This window comes from Podarcis vaucheri (genome assembly GCF_965113315.1).
Source record: "Podarcis vaucheri genome assembly, chromosome: 13".
Taxonomy (NCBI): domain Eukaryota; kingdom Metazoa; phylum Chordata; class Lepidosauria; order Squamata; family Lacertidae; genus Podarcis; species Podarcis vaucheri.
Genome location: NC_138751.1, coordinates 47,240,808 through 47,261,169, shown reverse-complemented (window position 1 = coordinate 47,261,169; position 20,362 = coordinate 47,240,808). Strand labels below are relative to the sequence as shown.

The following is a 20,362-nucleotide window of genomic DNA, read 5'->3' as shown; positions in this document are numbered from 1 at the left end:
AATCTTCACATTATGGAATTAAACATATTAATTCATCACCTAACATAAATAAAATCCTAAGCCAATTACGTATCTGCAAGCTGTTTTCAGTTAATTTAACTTAACATATTTAACTAAATAATCATTAAATTTGATCCACTCTTCCTGATACTCCTCCTCCTTCTGGTAGCGGACGCTTCCGGTTAGGTCAGCTAGCTCTGAAAAATCCATCATCTTCATCTGCCATTCTTCTATCGTTGGTAATTCTTGGGTTTTCCACTTTTTAGCTAACAAAATACGAGCAGCAGTTGTGGCATACAAAAATAATTTAACATCTTTCTTGGGCAATTCCAAACCTGTTATTCCAAGAAGAAAGGCTTCTGGTTTCTTTATAAATGTATATTTAAACATTTTTCCCCCAATTCATTATAAATCTTTTCCCAGAAATCTTTCACCTTGGGACAGGTCCACCACATATGATAAAAGGTTCCTTCCTTTTCTTTACATTTCCAACATAGATTGCCACGTATATCTTTGCTAATTTTACAGGAGTCAAATACCATCTGTAGAAAGAAGCTATATAGCACATTTGAAGCACATCTCCCCCTTCAAAGAATTCTGGGCACCATCAGTTTGCCTAGGTTTGCTTGGAATTGTAACTCTGCTGGGTAAACTACAGCGCCCAGAATTATCTGAAGGGGGAAATGTTCTTCAAATGTGCTTTAGAGGTATCGTGAGCCCACAGCCATGAATTCAAATGCAGTGGCGTAGCGTGGGGGGTGCAGGGGGGGCCGGGCGCACCGGGCGCAATATCTGGGGGTTAGGGTTAGGGGGCGCAAATCCACGGGTTAGGGGGCACAAATTACTTGCCTTGCCCTGGGTGCTGACAACCCACGCTACGCCACTGTTCAAATGCCAGTCCACTTGCCTTCTGCATGTGGAATGGGGTGGGGAGCCTTCACCCAATACAGCAAAATGTTTGGGGCTGAACCTCTGCAAGGAATTCACCATGACTGGCTCAGAGCTACATGTAAATGCTGATTACATCCATGTTGCCAAGCGCGTGATTAGGTCAAACATGAAAAAGTGGAATATGTCTTACAACCTGTATTTTTCCCCCTTTTGTGAGTGAAACTGCTGGCAAACCTTCCCCTGTGTCATCAAAATTTGGCGAAGCCACAGGGGCAGCTGGTTCCAAGTTTAAGCGTAAGGGAGCTCTCGGAACATGGGTCCAATGTTGTAGAAAGATGACTGACCAGAAACAGAACAGAAAAACAGCAATTTGGCTGATTGGCAGGTGGTGGCATTAATACAGTGGTACCTCAGGTTACATACGCTTCAGGTTACATACGCTTCAGGTTACAGACTCCGCTAACCGAGAAATAGTGCTTCGGGTTAAGAACTTTGCTTCAGAATGAGAACAGAAATCTTTTCACCTACATAGGTCTTTGAACCCACAAACCTGATATTAAGAACCTCTTGCTCCGGAACGAAATAAGTACTTAACCCGAGGTACCACTGTAGCCAAGAAGTGCAGTAATGCTCCAGCAAAAGGCTGTCAAGCCATTGGCTGCCAGAGACCAAACGGCATAAGAACGTAAGAACGGCCAGCTGGATCAGGCCAGTGGGCCATTTATTCCAGCTTCCTGATCTCACAGAGGACAACTGGATGTCTTTGGCAAGTTGGCAAGCAGGACTCGGGTGCAAGAACATTATCCCCTCCTGTGGCTTCCAGCTACCGGTATTCAGAGCTCTGCTGCAACAGCCCAGGTACAGGATCACCATCAGGGTTAGCAGCACATGAGGGACATCGAATCATAGAATTGTAGAGTTGGAAGGGACCACTTGTTTGTTTTTTGAAATGATTTTTATTTGGTTTTGCAAATACAAATTTATACCAAAAAGAATTACAGATCTATATAAAGAGATTTCTTTGAATCTCTGGACTCCCCCCCACATCCTCTCCATGGGTCCTAATGTCACCATTTACACCTGCAAATCAATCCATTATCCACTTTTTTTATCCGTCTGCATTGTCCATAGTCTTTACAAGTCTTTACAAGTGTGGTTAAAATCCTGATAATGTTTTCATCTGGTTACAATTAAATTATAATTCCCCCCCCCCCATTCTTTTTTAAAGTTCTTGTCCTCTTGGTGCCTGAGCTTTCCACATAATTTTGCCATTTCAGCATAGTCCCATCAACTTGGTCGGGATTGTTTCTTCCTTCCATCACTGGGCTAATAACATCCATGCAGCTGTTGACGGGCACATTAAAAGTCTTTTCTGGTCCTTTGGGATCTTGGTACCTATAACTCCTAATAGAAAAGCTTCTGGGGTTTTTTTTTTACAAACATTATTTTAAACTCTTTTTTTCCATTTCATTATATATCATCTCCCAAAAGCTTTTTATTACTTTACATGACCACCACATATGGTAAAAGGTACCTTCTTTTTCTTTACATTTCTGGCAGTTATTTGTCCTTGTTCTACACATTTTTGCTAACTTAAGGTAAAGGTAAGGGGACCCCTGACCGTTAGGCCCAGTCGCAGACGACTCTGGGGTTGTGGTGCTCATCTCGCTTTATTGGCTGAGGGAGCCGGCGTACAGCTTCCGGGTCATGTGGCCAGCATGACTCAGCCGCTTCTGGCAAACCAGAGCAGTGCACAGAAACATCGTTTACCTTCCCGCCGTAGCGGTACCTATTTATCTACTTGCACTTTGACGTGCTTTGAAACTGCTAGGTTGGCAGGAGCAGGGACCGAGCAACGGGAGCTCACCCCGTCACGGGGATTAGAACCACCAACCTTCTGATCAGCAAGCCCGAGAGGCTGAGTGGTTTACACCACAGCACCACCCGCGTCCCTTTTGCTAACTTACTAGGAGTCAAATGCCACTATGGAAGGGACCACAGATCATCTAGTACAGTGGTACCTCAGGTTACAGACGCTTCAGGTTACAGACTCCGCTAACCCTTAAATAGTACCTCGGGTTAAGAACTTTGCTTCAGGATGAGAACAGAAATTGCGTGCCAGCGGCACGGCGGCAGCGGGAGGCCCCATTAGCTAAAGTAGTACCTCAGGTTAAGAACAGTTTCAGGTTAAGAAAGGACCTCCAGAACGAATTAAGTTCTCAACCCGAGGTACCACTGTAGTCCAATCCCCAGAAATGCAGAAAACTTTTCACCTATGTAGGTCTTTGAACCCACAAACCCGATATTAAGAACCTCATGCTCTGTGCTGAAAACAAACCACTCCAGAGCCCTTCTCAAAGTTGGAAAGGCTGGCAAGGACCTCTCACCAGCGGGCAGTTTTGCATGTCGCAGAAAAGAGCCAATAGTTTGAACCTGTGGCTTTTGCACAGCATGACCCAGGCTTCGCCATGCTCCAACGCTTTGCCCCCTTGCTCCCCTACTTTTCTCCGCAGTATAAAAGTTTGGACCTTTTGTAAAACTGCCGGATGTGACTCACTTTTTATATTCTCACAATAACATCTATCTACGGCCAGATGTTCCTACGCTCTCTGCTTCTAATTTAGCCCTTGACTAAATTTTTACAGGCAGCCTTGTGGTTTTCTGCTTGTCATTTTTATTAGGGAAAGGTTTCTGGAATTTCGCTGGGGTGGAGGGTGGGGTGCGGAGGCGGATACCATCTCTTCCCTCTGGCATCACCCTTATTCTCCGGCTCCTTGTTTATTTGAAATGGCCGGCTGCCTTTGGGGGCAAAACCCTCTCATGGCGGCTCACATAAAAACAAAACAGCACTACGTAAATCCTCATGCGTCAATAAAAGCAAACTCCACACCCAAAGCGCGAAAACGGCAGCAGTTAAAAAGATGTAGAGTACCACATTTATCAGGGATGCGGGTGGCGCTGTGGGTTAAACCACAGAGCCTAGGACTTGCTGATCAGAAGGTTGGCGGTTTGAATCCCCGTGACGGGGTGAGCTCCTGTTGCTCAGTCCCTGCTCCTGCCAACCTAGCAGTTCAAAAGCATGTGAAAGTGCAAGTAGATAAATAGGTACCACTCCAGCGGGAAGGTAAACGGCATTTCTGTGCGCTGCTCTGGCTTACTCATGCTGGCCACATGACCCGGCTTACTCATGCTGGCCACATGACCCGGAAGCTGTAGGCCGGCTCCCTTGGCCAATAAAGCGAGATGAGTGCTGCAACCCCAGAGTCGTCCGTGACTGGACCTAATGGTCAGGGGTCCCTTTACCTTTACCACATTTATCAAGTCTTGAAAGAGTCTGTACCTTACTTCTAGTGCTCCTCGAACCCTTCTCCTTCTCCCCGCTTGGTGAGTCCACCCTTCCTCTCTGCAAAACCCAACTTCTCATACCCCATCAACACCCGAGTCACAGTTAGTCCCATTGCGCTGATAGGGCAACTGAGCTGGAGGAGTAATGTTACTTAGGGGTGAATTCCCAGTGAGGGATTAATTTGCAAGCGCATTGTCGAGATGTTGCAACCGGGACATTGGTAACAGGGTGGTTTGTTTCACATTTCCTCTGGGAAGGGTAACTCCAGATTAAATGTCAGTGGGGGCATGGGCACTCTGATGCCAACCAAATCATGCGGGTGCTGCAAAAAATATATATGCATAGATGAGGGTCACCACCCCCACAATAAATAATAATAATTTATTATTTGTACCCCGCCCATCTGGCTGGGTTTCCCCAGCCACTCTGGGCGGCTTCCATAGAAATCAAAAAACACTAAAATATCATTCATTAAAAACTTCCCTGAACAGGGCTGCCTTAAGATGTCCTCTGAATGTCAGGTAAACACCCATCCTTGCTCTAAGACAGGCATCCCCAAACTTGGCCCTCCAGATGTTTTGGGACTACAACTCCCATCATCCCTAGCTAACAGGACCAGTGGTCAGGGATGATGGGAATTGTAGTCCCAAAACATCTGGAGGGCTGAGTTTGGGGGTGCCTGCTCTTAGGCATTCAGTTAATACAGTGGTACCTTGGTTCTGAAACACCTTGGTACTCAAACGCCTTGGTTCCCAAACACCAAAAAACCAGAAATAAGTGTTCTGGTTTTCGAATGTTTTTTGGAAGCTGAACGTATGATGCGGCTGTCAGCTATTGTTTCTGGGGCGCCTGCACCAATCGGAAGCTGCGCCTCGGTTTTTGAACATTTCAGAAGTCAAACAGACTTTTGGAACAGATTGTTTGGCGCTTTTGTTTTTGCTATTTACTTTGCGCTTTTGTTTTTGACGCTTTTTCGATTAATTTGTTTTTGTGACTGTGTGGAACCCAGTTCAGCTACTGATTAAATGAATGACTGTGTGACTGCGGAAATGGATAAAAACAAACAATGGCTATTATCAGTGCAGGTAAGAAAAAACGTTATTTTTTTATTTTTATCATCTACAACACTGTCTTATTCTTGCTTTCATCTGATGGATCAATTGTCTCGTTAGAGAGTAAAATTCATGTTAAATTACTGTTTTAGGGGTTGCTTTTAAAAGTCTGGAACGGATTAATCCATTTTGCATTACTTTCTATGCTAAAGCATGCCTTGGTTTTGGAACGCTTTGATTTTGGAACGGACTTCCGGAACGGATTAAGTTTAAGAACCAAGGTAGCACTGTATACTATTTTCCATGGGATCCTGCTGCCTTTACTGTTACAATACCTTGCAATGTTATTTTCTGTTTGCTTGCATTTGTGTGTATGTGTCGGTTTCTGCTCTTCCATTGTTTTCTTCATATGGAGGTCAGAATAGAGATTAGTTCCAGGCAGGGCTCTTTTATCTTTTGCAACAGCTGCATGGCAGGCATAATTTCAACCAGCACTTCTGCCTGATGTTGCAGGCGCATGAGGCAAGCCAAAGTGGCTAACAGATTGACATTGAATCCTGACAAGACAGAAGTACTGTTTTGGGGGGACAGGAGGCAGGCAGGTGTGGAGGATTCCCTGGTCCTGAATGGGGTAACTGTGCCCCTGAAGGACCAGGTGCGCAGCCTGGGAGTCATTTTGGACTCACAGCTGTCCATGGAGGCGCAGGTCAATTCTGTGTCCAGGGCAGCTGTCTACCAGCTCCATCTGGTATGCAGGCTGAGACCCTACCTGCCCACAGACTGCCTTGCCAGAGTGGTGCATGCTTTGGTTATCTCCCGCTTGGACTACTGCAATGTGCTCTACGTGGGGCTACCATTGAAGGTGACCCGGAAACTACAACTAATCCAGAACACGGCAGCCAGACTGGTGACTGGGAGTGGCCGCCGAGACCATATAACACTGGTCCTGAAAGACCTACATTGGCTCCCAGTACGTTTCTGAGCACAGTTCAAAGTGTTGGTGCTGACCTTTAAAGCCCTAAATGGCCTCGATCCAGTATACCTGAAGGAGCGTCTCCACCCCCATCATTCTTCCCGGACACTGAGGTCCAGCACCGAGGGCCTTCTGGCGGTTCCCTCACTGTGAGAAGCCAAGTTACAGGGAACCAAGCAGAGGGCCTTCTCGGTAGTGGCACCCACCCTATGGAACGCACTCCCATCAGATGTCAAAGAGAACAACAACTACCAGACTTTTAGAAGACATCTGAAGGCAGCCCTGTTTAGGGAAGCTTTTAATGTTTGATGTATTACAGTATTTTAATATGTTTTTGGAAGCTGCCCAGGGTGGCTGGGGAAGCCCAGCCAGATGGGCAGGGTATAAATAATAAATTATTATTATTATTATGGCAAGCAAAAGCCGCACCTGTTGAACTTCGGCTTGCCGTACAGCTGCCCAAAAGCACGGGGCCCCAGCCACCACAGGGCGGGGCGATGGGCCAGTAAGCCACTGCTCACAGCCGTCCCCATGCTGTGTTTCTGCCTCTTTCAACCCATCTGAACGCTCCAGGCAACCTCGTGGTGACAGCAAAGCAGCCAAGCCGGTTCGGCTGCTCCTAAGCGAGAGAAGACAGAGCAGGCCTGACACTGCCCTGCCTTCGCCTGCAGGGTTTGGATTTGTCCCCTAGCTACCAGCATGGCAGCTATGGGGGCAGAGATTCCAGCAGGAATCCTGATCTAAGCTTGCAGAGTAAGGGATGGGGGCCTGCCAGCATTTAAAGGCCAGCAGGATGCGAAGGGGGAAAGGGGAACAGGGAACAGGAACTTGTGCAGAGCCTCCCCGCCGTCGATAAAGCTGCAGCAAAGGAAAAGTCAAGTCAATGCAGCTCCGTTCAGGCAATTCCCTGCACGCTCCTCACCTGCCGTGCTGCTTCTGCTAAGGATGAACTGCTGTTGTGGAGGAAAGGGGTCAAGTTCACTGCATGTACAGTGTTAAAGGGAAATATTATGAAAATGATGTATAGATGGTACAGTGGTACCTCGGGTTACATACGCTTCAGGTTACATACGCTTCAGGTTACAGACTCCACGAACCCAGAAATAGTGCTTCAGGTTAAGAACTTTGTTTCAGGATGAGAACAGAAATCGTGCTCCGGCAGCGTTGCGGCAGCAGGAGGCCCCATTAGCTAAAGTGGTGCTGTTAAGAACAGTTTCAGGTTAAGTACAGACCTCTGAAACAAATTATGTACTTAACCCGAGGTACCACTGTACTTAACCCCTGTAAAATTAGCAAATATATATAATAATAGTGATAACTTATGTTGGAAATGTAAAGAAAAATAGGGTACCTTTTATCATATGTGGTGGACCTGTCCCAAGGTGAAAGACTTCTGGGAGAAGATTTATAATGAACTGGAAAAAATGTTGAAATATACATTTATTACGAAACCAGAGGCCTTTCTTCTTGGAATAATAGGTTTGGAATTGCCCAAAAAAGATGTTAGATTGTTTTTGTATGCCACAACTGCAGCTAGAATTTTGTTAGCTAAGAACTGGAAATCACAAGAAGTCCCAACAGTGGAGGAATGGCAGATGAAGATGGTGGACTTTTGGGAGCTAGCCGACCTGACTGGAAGAGTCCGTGACCAGGAGGAGGAGGAGTACCAGGAGGAATGGATGAAATTCAAAGAATATTTAGTTAAATATGTTAAGATAACTTAATTGGAAAAACTTGCAAATAACAGATAGGCTTAGGATTTAAATATGTGATGTTATAGAATAATATGTTTAGAGTTAAAATGAAAAGAAAGAAAGATGTTAAGTGATTAAGTTAATTTTATGAGAAATCTGTTTTGGAAAACTGTTAAAATGATATACAGTGGTACCTCAGGTTACATACGCTTCAGGTTACATACGCTTCAGGTTACAGACTCCGCTAACCCAGAAATAGTGCTTCAGGTTAAGAATTTTGCTTCAGGATGAGAACAGAAATCGTGCTCTGGCGGCGCGGCGGCAGCAGGAGGCCCCGTTAGCTAAAGTGGTGCTTCAGGTTAAGAACAGTTTCAGGTTAAGAACGGACCTCCGGAACGAATTAAGTACTTAACCTAAGGTACCACTGTACACTGAAATTCAGCCAGGGGGATTTGAGGAAGTCACTTAACAATGTTACTAAGAATGGATTAGGTATAGTTAAGATCTGTTTGTTTGTTTGTCTGTTGAAATTTTTTGGAAAATCAATGGGGGGGGGAAGGGGTGAACTGCTAAAGAAAGATATGCCTCACTTCCGAATCCTACACTGGCTGTCCAAAGTTATTTAGTGCCTAAGAATGTAACAGCATGCTCTCCAACATTAAAATAGGGACGTCTTAAGGGAAAGCGGAACATTTTGGTGTCAAATCAGAAACCGGGACGGCTTCTGTAAATCCGGGACTGTACCTGGAAAATAGAGATATTTGGAGGGTCTGTACCAATGGCCCACCTAGTCCAGTATGTACCCCGTTCTCACAGTGGCCAACCAGATGTCTGTGGGAAGTGTTGTAAACAAAATCTGCCCTTCTTCCCTTATGGGGTATCCAAGAGCCCGTATAGAGTCCTTAAGTGGGTTCCCTATCGGTAGGAGAAAATAACAGAGGCCAACCAGAGAATATTGAGAAGCAAAGCAGCTAGTAAGCCTGATCTTTATTAAAGCTGTTGCAACAGGGTGCTCCCCTCACAAGCAGGAAAGGAGGAGGACCCAGAACCAAGGTGTGCCTGCCCTTATATAAAGGTAAAGGGACCCCTGACCATTAGGTCCAGTCGTGGCCGACTCTGGGGTTGCGGCGCTCCTCTCGCTTTATTGGCTTAGGGAGCCGGCATACAGCTTCCGGGTCATGTGGCCAGCATGACTAAGCCGCTTCTGGCGAACCAGAGCAGTGCATGGAAACACCAGAGTGGTACCTATTTATCTACTTGCACTTTGACGTGCTTTAGAACTGCTAGGTTGGCAGGAGCAGGGACCGAACAATGGGAGCTCACCCTGTCGTGGGGATTCGAACCGCCAACCTTATGATCGGCAAGCCCTAGGCTCTGTGGTTTAACCCACAGCGCCACCCACATTCATTGCTATACATGTATTGCAGGTTGGAGGGCTTCACTGAGAATAGTCTACAGCAGCCCTGCCCATATAGTGTACTGTTAATTTTGCAGGTGAGGCTGAGGTTACGTAGTTTGGTTCCCCACTCAAAAAATTCCCCACACCTCTCAGGTTGCGGCAAAGGTCAGTCTACTTAAATTGCCTCTTTGCAGTTCCAGGTGGAACCAGTCACTCAGTCACATGCTGAACTCCTGTTCCAGTGACTTGCATGCAGACTGGTTGCATTTCTAAACGTTCAAAGCCTTAAAACACACATAACATACAGACATGAAGTAAGACCCAAGTTAGAACAAAGACTCCTTCCTTTGATACTAACTCTCCCCCTTGCCCAACCAATTCAGCCACAGGATCAGGTTCACACATGCAAACCAGGGCAAACTGCAACATTTTGTTGCGGACTCTTGTTCACTGCTCCCTGACACTTTTGAAAAATACCATATTTTTCATTAATGGCATTTCTGGCTGGAAACCAGCTGTTTTTACTTAGTAAAACTGAAACACACACACTTTTAGACAGTGATTTTTTTCTTTAAAAATGTTTAGGGGTACTCTTGATTCAAGAAAACCACGATTTTATAGTTAAAATTGGGGGAAATAAATACAGTAAATGGACAAAAGTACAAAGATTCACAAAATGTTTAGAGGTCTTCCCCCAGAAAAAAGCACTGCTTTTAGATATATACACAAACAAAGCTTTCAAACTTCTTATTTTTTCTCTACTTGATTTTGAACGATTCTAAGCCTTTAGACTTGTTGATAAAAATGTGAGCAGTAATAAGCATGAGCTTGTCGGGCTCAGTGCCTAGTTTTCCCTCAGTCTTCCTGATTCCCAACATCTCCCACTGTTGAGGTTTAGCAGGGGTTAAACCTGCTTGCCCCCGCCTTGGCGTAAATGCTGGGTCAAGCAGCATCTCAGAACAACTGGGTGGGTTCGGGCTGAGCTGTGGACAGAGGAAATGCGGGCCTGCCAAATTCACTCCCACACTCGTCTGGCTGGGCTGGAGACTCTCCTCCCAGTGGAATTTTAACCGTCGCATGCTCTCTTTTCCCCCCTTTGCATGTAAACCCTGTTACTTTTGCAGCCGTGAAAAGTCGCATAGCGCCACACACGCAGACTGCACGATCGAGAAACGCCCTTTCATATAGCACCTGCAAGCATTCAAACGCGCTTGATGTTTGGTGCGCGCATCGTGTCTTGCAGGTGATGCGCCCTTCCGAACAGGTGCATCTGTGGTTAGCTTACAGCCATCCGAGGGTACTGACTTATTTCAAAGGTGTGCACCCCACTTAAGAAAAAAGATACTAGAGGGGGCTTCCAACATCCCTGATCAAACAAAAATAAAAACCAACTCATCACACATTTTACTTCTGAAGGGGGGTGGGGAGTGGGGTATTCTGACATCTCTGTCAATCTAATTCTTTTTTCTCCTTCATAATATTCTTTATTGATTTTCATTAACATACTCCACATACACATATTGTATTACATTTTACATTTATATTTGCTCCTAAGAGCCGACTCCCTTCCTTCCTTCTTCTGGCTTTTTATATCACATCTAAATTTTTTGCATTGCCTTCATCCATTTTGTATATTATTGTTCTTTCGTATTTGTCCATAGAGTGTCTATAGCCAAATAAATCCTCCCTCTGTCGATCTAATTCAGGAGTCGGCAACCTAAGGCCCATGGGCCGCAAGAGGCCCACGAAGGTCGTTTAAGCAGCTCACGAGCTACCCCCAAACTGGGCTGCCCGCTCGCTGAGTCCCTGGACGCTGCGCTAAACTGGCGCGGCGCAGGGACTCGCTTCCACGGCGCCGGAAATCGCATCTGCGCAGACGCCGAAATCATGTCTGCACAGACGCAGGCGCCACGGAGGGATCTCCACTGGAGTGAACCGGCCCAGGCGAGGTAAACCTTGCCAACCCCTGATCTAACTGCTTCCTGTTGAGGTTTAGGGCTCTTCCAGATGGCCTCTTCACTGAGCGTTCATCCTGATCTGCTTGCACAAAAGTTAACACAGGTACTTAGATCATATCTGGCTTTATCGAGCATTCCTTCTGACTAGTTTACAGGGTGGTTGGCTGACAACGAGCTTTTGCCTCGCGCTCGTCCTGATTTGCTTGCTGCACAAGTTTCCTACACGTGGTTCACATGTCCAGAGGCGCTCTTAAGTCTCCCTGCATCTAGTCCCCTCTGCTGAGATGGATCTGCTGGTTAAGGGGGGGGGGGTCCATCCCAGGAGGCTCATGGAATCCCCAGGAGTCCAGACAGCCTTGGGGAATTTCCAGTTGCCACAGCTGGCACAGGTCACTCTGCAGAATATGAAGATGAGTCAGGTCTTTGACACCCTTCCTCCTCAGCACCCTCTTCCGCTTAGCTTATCCCAACTGGCTCCTTGGTAATTTAGGGAGCAAAGGGCAACCAAGCAGGAAGGAAGATAGCTGCAGCACAAGAAGTCTGACTGAAGACGCTAATGGGAGCCTAAGCAGTTATTTTCCAGAGCCATTGCATCCCTCCAGTGCCACCCCCAGCAGAGCTTTTGCGGTTCCTTCAGGGCTTTTTGCAATCTGGCCTGCCTGGGGACGTTGCAGAACCCTAGAGGGCTCTCTGTGACATGTTCTCAAAGCTCACAGAGGATTAGAAAACAACAACCCATGTCTGCCCTGACTCAGACACAACCGTTGAATCCGTATTTGGAGGTCTCCATAGTTTCACCCGCTCTAGTTTCCGTTGGGTGGATTTCAGTTGCCAAGGCCTGAGGATGTAACCAAGGTGACTGGACAAATGGGGACACACCTAATGTATGCTCAACTCTTGCTTTCTTGGCTTATTATACTGAGCAGAGAGGGACTGACCAACCTGAGGTGGTTAATAGTTCGATGGCCAGTGTTCCAGCCCAGAGGAAACATTACTGTACTCGGATATTTAGGACTTCCCGTCTCCCAAGCCCTGGGACGCATTGGGCGCTGTGGTCTAAACCACAGAGCCTAGAGCTTGCCATTCAGAAGGTCAGTGGTTCGAATCCCCGTGATGGGGTGAGCTCCCTTTGTGGTGTAGTGGTTAAGAGTGGTAGACTCGTAATCTGGTGAACCGGGTTCGCGTCTCCCCTCCTCCACATGCAGCTGCTGGGTGACCTTGGGCCAGTCACTCTTCTCTGAAGTCTCTCAGCCCCACTCACCTCACAGAGTGTTTGTTGTGGGGGAGGAAGAGAAAGGAGAATGTTAGCTGCTTTGAGACTCCTTCAGGTAGTGATAAAGTGGGATATCAAATCCAAACTCTTCTTCTTCTTCTTTGTTTGGTCCCTGCTCCTGCCAACCTAGCAGTTCCAAAGCACGTCAAAGTGCAAGTAGATAAATAGATACCATTCTGGCGGGAAGGTAAACAGTGTTTCCATGCGCTGCTCTGGTTTGCCAGAAGCGGCTTAGTCATGCTGGCCACATGACCTGGAAGCTGTACGACGGCTCCCTCGGCTAATAAAGCGAGATGAGCGCCGCAACCCAGTCACGACTGGACCTAATGGTCAGGGGTACCTTTTCCTTTACCTAGTCTTCCAAGGGGGCTTACGATCTGACTTCGCAAAGCAGGCCCAGCCCCTGACGTCCCCTCTGGGAAAAGAGAAGTCCATCTGCTGGTGCTACACCATGCTAGTTCTTGTCACTTGCAGCCGTTTGGGGAAGTGGCAAGCCTGGGAACTTGAGTCTAGTCTTCCACAGGAAATGAATCAAAAGAGAAGTCCCCCCTTAGGAAGGCCGCTTCCCCACAACAGTGGGGATGTTCCTCAGGCGGGGATTTCGTGGAAAGAGGAAGCTGCGCGTGAAAGCCATTGCTCAGGCCCAGCACCTGTTTACAGCACCAGCCACAAGGACGTTTTCCTGTGAGAGGTGAAGGAGAAGAGGACACCTCACGCAGACACCCCATTTCTCGTTCGGAAGCCAACAGGATGGGTGGCTGGGTCTTTGTGCTGTGCTCGGGAAAGGACACCCTCACACCTTGGGCATCGGTTTTCCAAACCCCACCAGCACTTGCCCACCACTCTGCCTGGTGCCTGCAAGGATACATTGCATGTGTAATGATACACTGGGCAAAGGATTTGGGGTATAACATTCAGACTGCAGATTGGGAAAGGCAATGGAAAACAGATCTGAAATTTACAGCATGTTGTACACTGAAAGAAAATTAGATGAAAATGTTGTAGCAGTGGTATTTGACACTTAGTAAGTTAGAAAAAATGTATAGAACAAGTACAAATACCTGTAAAGAAAAGGGAGGTACCTTTTATCATATGTGGTGGCTGTGTAAGGTAATAAAGACTTTCTGGGAAATGATATATAATGAACTAAAAAAAATGTGTAAAATAAGCATTTCAAAGGAATGGCCAGACTACCCAGAAAGGCAATCACATAAGGCATTATCAGATAACAGGAAAAACAGCATTCAAATTTCTGTTGTAGACCACCTTTTCTGTGATGTAGGTATGATGTTTGTGGGGGGGGGGTGGTCTTGGGTTACACCCCTTCTGTGATGTATGTATGAGGTATGGAGGGGTGGTCTTGAGCTCCAGGGCAGGGAATTTAAAATGTCAGCGCGGGTGGCGCTGTGGTTTAAACCACAGAGCCTAGGACTAGGATAGCCATGTTCAAATATATAAAAGGATGTCACATAGAGGAGGGAGAAAGGTTGTTTTCTGCTGCTCCAGAGAAGCGGACATGGAGCAATGGATCCAAACTACAAGAAAGAAGATCCCACCTAAACATTAGGAAGAACCTCCTGACAGTAAGAGCTGTTCAACAGTGGAATTTGCTGCCAAGGAGTGTGGTGGAGTCTCCTTCTTTGGAGGTCTTTAAGCAGAGGCTTGACAACCATATGTCAGGAGTGCTCTGATGGTGTTTCCTGCTTGGCAGGGGGTTGGACTCGATGGCCCTTGTGGTCTCTTCCAACTCTATGATTCTATGACTTGCCGATCAGTAGGTCGGCGGTTCGAATCTCCGTAACAGGGTGAGCTCCCGTTGCTCGGTCCCTGCTCCTGCCAACCTAGCAGTTCGAAAGCACATCAAAGTGCAAGTAGATAAATAGGTACCGCTCTGGCGGGAAGGTAAACGGCATTTGCGTACACTGCTCTGGTTCGCCAGAAGCGGCTTAGTCATGCTGGCCACATGACCTGGAAGCTGTACGCAGGCTCCCTCGGCCAGTAAAGCGAGATGAGCGCCGCAACCCCAGAGTCTGCCACGACTGGACCTAATGGTCAGGGGTCCCTTTACCTATTTATGCTGCAGAATTGCTGTGTACAGTTCAACCCGCAATATGGGGATAAAAAAAAGAGTTTTCTCCCCTGCCCCAAAACAGGCAGCATCCTGTGTCCACTGAGTCCTCACCCCAAAGATACTGCAGACTTGGCCTTCCCCTCAGCCTGCCAACACCTCCCTCTCATGCTCTTTTGACATCCTTCCCCGAAGATTGGATCTGTAAAGATTTTGAGAGATAACAAAAGCTCTGATCCCTGCAAAACAGATACGCATCCAAACCAGGGATGGTGGTGGAATCTCAGGGCATAATTCTTTCAGAAATCCTTTCAGAGTCAGCTGCCTTGGATAAACTGACCAGGCAAGAGATGCCATTCCAGGAATCTACTTGGCAGCAGCGATGCCATCAGGGGAGCACTGCAGGAGGCCAAAGTCCAAGCCAAATTAGCAACAAGGCCCACAAATGCAGCAGGGTTATCTTACTACATTTTGAAGCCCTTATTTTCTGTCTAAAAAGTGGGGGGAGGGGTCCTTAGGACCATACAACTAAAATGACCAATTGCACCTTAGCTGTTGGGGGCAACTTAACACAGTTTAGCTACCTATTAATATCATTTTACCCTCCTCTCATGCATAGTTGCAAAAATTCTGAAATATGATTCAGGAGATCCATGACAGGATTTCTTTATATATTTCTTTTAATGTTTCCCAATTAAAAGCAGCTATGGAGGCTTCAGATTTTGACTGCAGCAGTGGCACTGGGATAGGTTTCACTCCCCCCCTTAAAAAAAAAGCCCACCTGAGCCCCCTAAATTGGGTAGGGGCATGGAAGGGGCGCCAGATGCCCATCTTTTATCTGAAAAATGGCACGGGGGAGATATAAAAACCAGGGTCCCTGCAGCTGTTTGAAAGCAAAAACCACAAAGCGCAATTTGAAATCTTCCTAGATATTTTAGATCAGTCTGCAACAAGCTGCTTAGAAAAATGTACAATCAGTGTTAAAATTCCATGCTGTTCTGCTTTCTTTTCCACATGAGTAGCATGTAGTATAAACAGAGCAAGAGGTACACTCAGAAACACATTTTTTTAACATCAAATGTGAAAATGGTTGTTTTGAATACGGCAGAATAACAAAGACTTTGCACAGTGCTGTGTTGGAATTTGTCCTCCAGTTACTTGAGTTTTCATCCTCTGCAAAAAAAACTAAAAATTGTTACTTTATTTTTTGCATCATTCTCAGGATTCTTTAGAAATTCAGTGGCTGCGAGGTTTTGAGCCTTCCTTACTGCTGAGAGGTGGAGAAGGGTGGTGTATGTTTTTCTTTCTGGTAAACATTTCTCAAGCACATCTACAGCTTCCTTGGTTCCTTACACTTCCCTACCCTCTCACAAGAAAGATTGCCTCATAAAGGTTTGCCCTGAGCTCCAGCTGAACCTTAGGCACCTGGGGAGGCTGCATAGTGAAGACTGCTGGTGAGATGATTTGTCGACTGAAGGAACTGTCATACACGAATATCCTTGGCCTCCTCAGAGGTAAGGTAAGTGCAACAAAAACCACGAAATTCACTAAAAAACAACCTCAGATGCAACTTGTTTTCTCATTAGCTGACGGGAAAAGCTGATGGGTGAAGGAAGAGGCAGTTGCAGACCTGCTGCCACCGCCTTTGAAATGCAAAGCCTAATAAGAGCCCTGTGGGATCAGGCCAAGGAAACCATCTAATCCACATCCTGTTTCCCACAGTGGCTAACTAAACGCCTCCGGGGAAAACTCAAGAGCAGGACGTGAAGTCAACAGCCACCCTTCCCTACTGCTGGCTAGCCTAGTATTTAATCACATAGCACCTCCCAACACGGAGGCTAATTAATAGTTGGGTGATTGATAGCTGTTGATAGACTTGTCTTCCCCAGTCAAATGTTTCACAGCTTCTCTGGAGCTACCACAAAGAACCTGACGTGCCCAAGAGTTCTTAATTTCTGTCACGCAGAAGGATTTTTTAAAATGAAAATTGCCAGGCCTTTGGCTGGCCTACATATAACACATTCCCTGCCCTGGGAATAGAGGAAAAGCGAGTCTGCCCATTCTCAGAACAACTCTCCTTTTTTATTATGTTCCACATCTTTCAAGGCTGGTCCAGACCCTCCAAGTGTCCCTATTTTCCAGGGACAGTTCCAGATCCATAGATATCGTCCCGGTTTCTGATTTGATCCTGGAATGACCCGCTTTTCCTTAGGACGTCCCTGTTTTCATCAGAGAAATGTTGGAGGGTATGGAGTTAGGCAACTCCAGAGCCAAGGAGATAAGTAACTATACAACCTTTAGGTGATCTCACGGCAGCACTATATAAGGAAGTTTTTCTGTTTAACGTTTCATTATGTTTCTATATATGTTGGAAGCTGCCCAGTTGACGTCCCTCTCTCCATCGGGGAATGTTGGAGGCTATTCGGCGTGCGAAACCTACCTTCCGAGTTCGCCAGGAATTCACATATTTCCCTCCATTACAACTCCAGGTGTGTACTTAAGAGGGCGGCCGGGGAGCCGGTTAACGCCACTGCGGCCGGGGAACGAAAACCTCTGCATATGCTCAGGAGAACTGCGCCGCTTGCTTCTAGCGCAGAATCCTCCCTGCTGCCATACCAGAGGCTCCGGCTCCCCCCAACTCGCCCCTGCGCTTTCCCTTCTCCGGCCGAAGTCAGGAAAAGGCGCAGCCCCGTCCCGGCGGCGCTTTCTCAGCCGCCCCGATCGCTCCACCCGGCCCCGATCCTTGAGTTTTGGCACCAGACCGGAGCCCGCCCGCCTGCTTTGCCTCCGGCTCCGGGGCAGCGGGAAGCCGAGCGCGCCCCGGGCCTGTCTCCCTCTCCCAGCCGGTCCGCGTGACGCATCCGGCTGCCGGCCCCCCGGAAAGGGCGGCTCCTCCCGGGGCAACCGGCGGGGCTGGGCCGGGACGCGCTCCTCCTTCTCCTCCTCTTCCCCAGCTCGGGCGCGGGCGCGGGGGCGGGGGCGGGGAGAGCCGGGGCGGGGCGAGCGCGGGCTGAGCGAGCGCGCCAGACGGCCGGGGAGCTGCGCGCCGGGAGGGTCCCTGTTTGGCGTCTCCAAACGCGCCCTGGGCGCACCGTCCTTTCCTTGGCTCGCCTTGCGCGCGCGGATCGAGGCTCCCGCGGCGAGCTCAGGCGCCGGATGCCGTTCCCCGGCGGCTTGTGGTGGTTGCTGTGCTGCAGGCAAGGCTTCACCTTGCTCCGACGCGACTATGGCGAGGCAGGCAAAGGGGGGGCGGACGACGACGAAGCCGAGGAGTCCTTCGAATTGCGCAGCAAAGGCGACGAGGTGAGTTGGGCAGCTCCCGGAGTTACTTGCTGCGTCCTATTCCCGCCCGGGGGCTGCAGCTTCTGCAGAGCTGGCCGGCAGATCTCACTTTTATTTTTTTAATACCTTGCGCTTTTGCGACCCTAGAGGAGCCCGCGTGCCTTAACTCGTCCCCGCGCCCCCGATTCCCCCGGCGGGGCGGGGGGGACCAAGAGGACAAAGTGTTCTGAACGCGCCTGGGACGTAAATTCGCGCAGGTTAACTGCGGCTTCGCCTTTGGAAGCTCTGTCTTGTGCGTCGGGGGCGGGGGGAGAGAATTGCTCGCTTTACTCAGTGTAAAGGAATTCGCTTGAAACGTGTTCCGAGGCTTTGCTGAGCCTTGACTCATGCAGCCCTGGACCTGCGTTCTTGATTTGCAAAGGAGCAAATGAAGGTGGATGGAAGGAGGGCTGGCGCGGTAGAAATCGGTGCGTAAACTTCTTCAGGCGCTTTTGCACCTAGGATATATGCTCTTTGGGGCCGATCTAACCTGCAGGATAGCACCCCCCGGCGTGATTGGCTCCATCCTGTAAGCAGTTTGGGAGCCGTCCCCAGGGCAGCACTGCCCGTCTCCTCATCCTCCCAATTTGGGGGGGAGGGTGAGCTTTCTCCGGATAGGTAGCATGAACTAAGTGGCAGGAATGATTTGCTGGCAACGTGAGTTGGGGAGCGGGTGTCTCCTCGTATTCATAATCCTTATGTAATTCTACGGCCATGAATTATGCAGAATGAGCTGTTGTCTTGGCTGCTTGGCCACCTCTTGCTCCCAGCCCATTTCCTTTTCACCGTGGGCAAAAGGAAGTCATGGAGAGCTGAAACCTGGCCAGCTTCAAGAGTGACAGAGAGCAGGGCTGCCTTTTGGCTGGCTGGGACACAGGGCCCTTCACTGCGCGACCGGAGTTCAGAAAGGAGCCATTCATCTTCCGCACCCTCCATTTCCCTCCGCTTTCAACCTGGGAAGCAAAAGGGGCACCACCAATTTCTCCCTCTATTGCCCTATTGCCCACCCAACTGCCTCTTCCAGAATAGGACCCAGACCAGCTCCAAAGGATGAATTTCTTGACAGCCGTAGATTTGTGCCAGTTGATTTTTTTTACAGGAATAATGATATTCTCTAGGGTAGAACAAACCTATTCCCTCTAATAAAATATTTCCTTTCTCTGACCTAGTACTTTGGATACTAGGCATACCTTTGCACTTGTGGGCTTCCTCTGCAAGAGATCTGGAGAGCAGCAACACGAGAGCAGGGACTTTTCTGTGGTGGCTTTCCACTTGTGGAATGCTCTCCCCAGGGAGGGTCGCCTGGCGCCTTCGTTACCTATCATTAGGCACCGGGCCAAAACATTCCTCTTCTCCCAGGCCTTTGGCTAATTAAGCAATCTATGGCCTTTTAAACAGTGTGTGGGGGTTATTGTTTGTTACGATGGTATATATTTATGTATTTTTATATTGTAAACCGCCCTGTGATCCTTGGACGAAGTGTGGTACAGTGGTACCGCAGGTTACAGACGCTTCAGGTTACAGACTCCGCTAACCCAGAAATAGTACCTCAGGTTAAGAACTTTGCTTCAGGATGAGAACAGAAATCGTGCTCCAGTGGCGCGATGGCAGCAGGAGGCCCCATTAGCTAAAGTGGTGCTTCAGGTTAAGAACAGTTTCAGGTTAAGAACGGACCTCCAGAACAAATTAAGTTCTGAACCCGAGGTACCACTGTACAGGCAAAACGTTGTAGAGAAGCAGTTTGTGGTCTGGCCGGCCAAGGGACTTGAAAAGTTTTTGCTTAACCCGAAGCTGGATCTGCTGGGAAAATTGGGAGTCTCTTTCTCTCTCACACACACGCACACCTTTCTGCTCTGAAACGTCTCCAGTCAGAAAGGCAGGTCCTGTCAAGAGGAACGGGATGTGACATGTTGGAGGCGATGCATCACTGTAGCCTGGAAGGAACAGGTTTGGGGTTCTCCAGATCTCTGCAGAGCTGTTATTAGACGTCCACAGAAGAGGATGGGAGGAGGGGGAAGGGATCTCCAAGCTGGACTGCCCAACGAGTTGTGGCCTTGGTTTGCCAACACATGGCTGCATTTGTAGGCCCTGTTGCCCTCCCAAGAGGAAACAAAATTTGGGGCGATAGATGATTTGGCTGAAGGCATGAAAAGGCTGCAACACGAATCCCGGAGACAAGTTATTGGGGGCTAAATATACACATGCTGCTTTGAGCTGCCCAGAGTGGGTGGGGTATAAATAATAAATTATTATTATTATTATTATTATTATTATTATTATTATTATTATTCGTTCCCCTTCCTTTGCTCTGCCATTGCTGGGGAACACCTCCTAGTTTCAATTTCCAATTAAACTTTTTATTGCACTAGCCATAGGCCATGGCATCA

General features: G+C 48.0%; 1 protein-coding gene and 1 long non-coding RNA gene across 3 annotated transcripts in view; both read left to right on the top strand.

Moving 5' to 3' along the window:
* LOC309516450 overlaps positions 1-20,362 on the top strand; it is a 94,195-nt gene that overhangs the window by 39,077 nt on the left and 34,756 nt on the right. The window lies entirely within an intron of this gene.
* PLEKHH3 (pleckstrin homology, MyTH4 and FERM domain containing H3) overlaps positions 15,623-20,362 on the top strand; it is a 39,496-nt gene continuing 34,756 nt past the window's right edge. Inside the window, exon 1 of one of the 2 annotated variants that reach the window (XM_082194906.1) lies at positions 15,623-17,143. In XM_082194906.1, the coding sequence (XP_082051032.1) occupies positions 17,063-17,143 (81 nt within the window). In that variant the 5' untranslated portion in view covers positions 15,623-17,062. Of the gene's footprint in view, positions 17,144-17,672; positions 17,958-20,362 lie in introns of those variants that run through there. The other variant, XM_082194905.1, reaches the window with a different exon arrangement.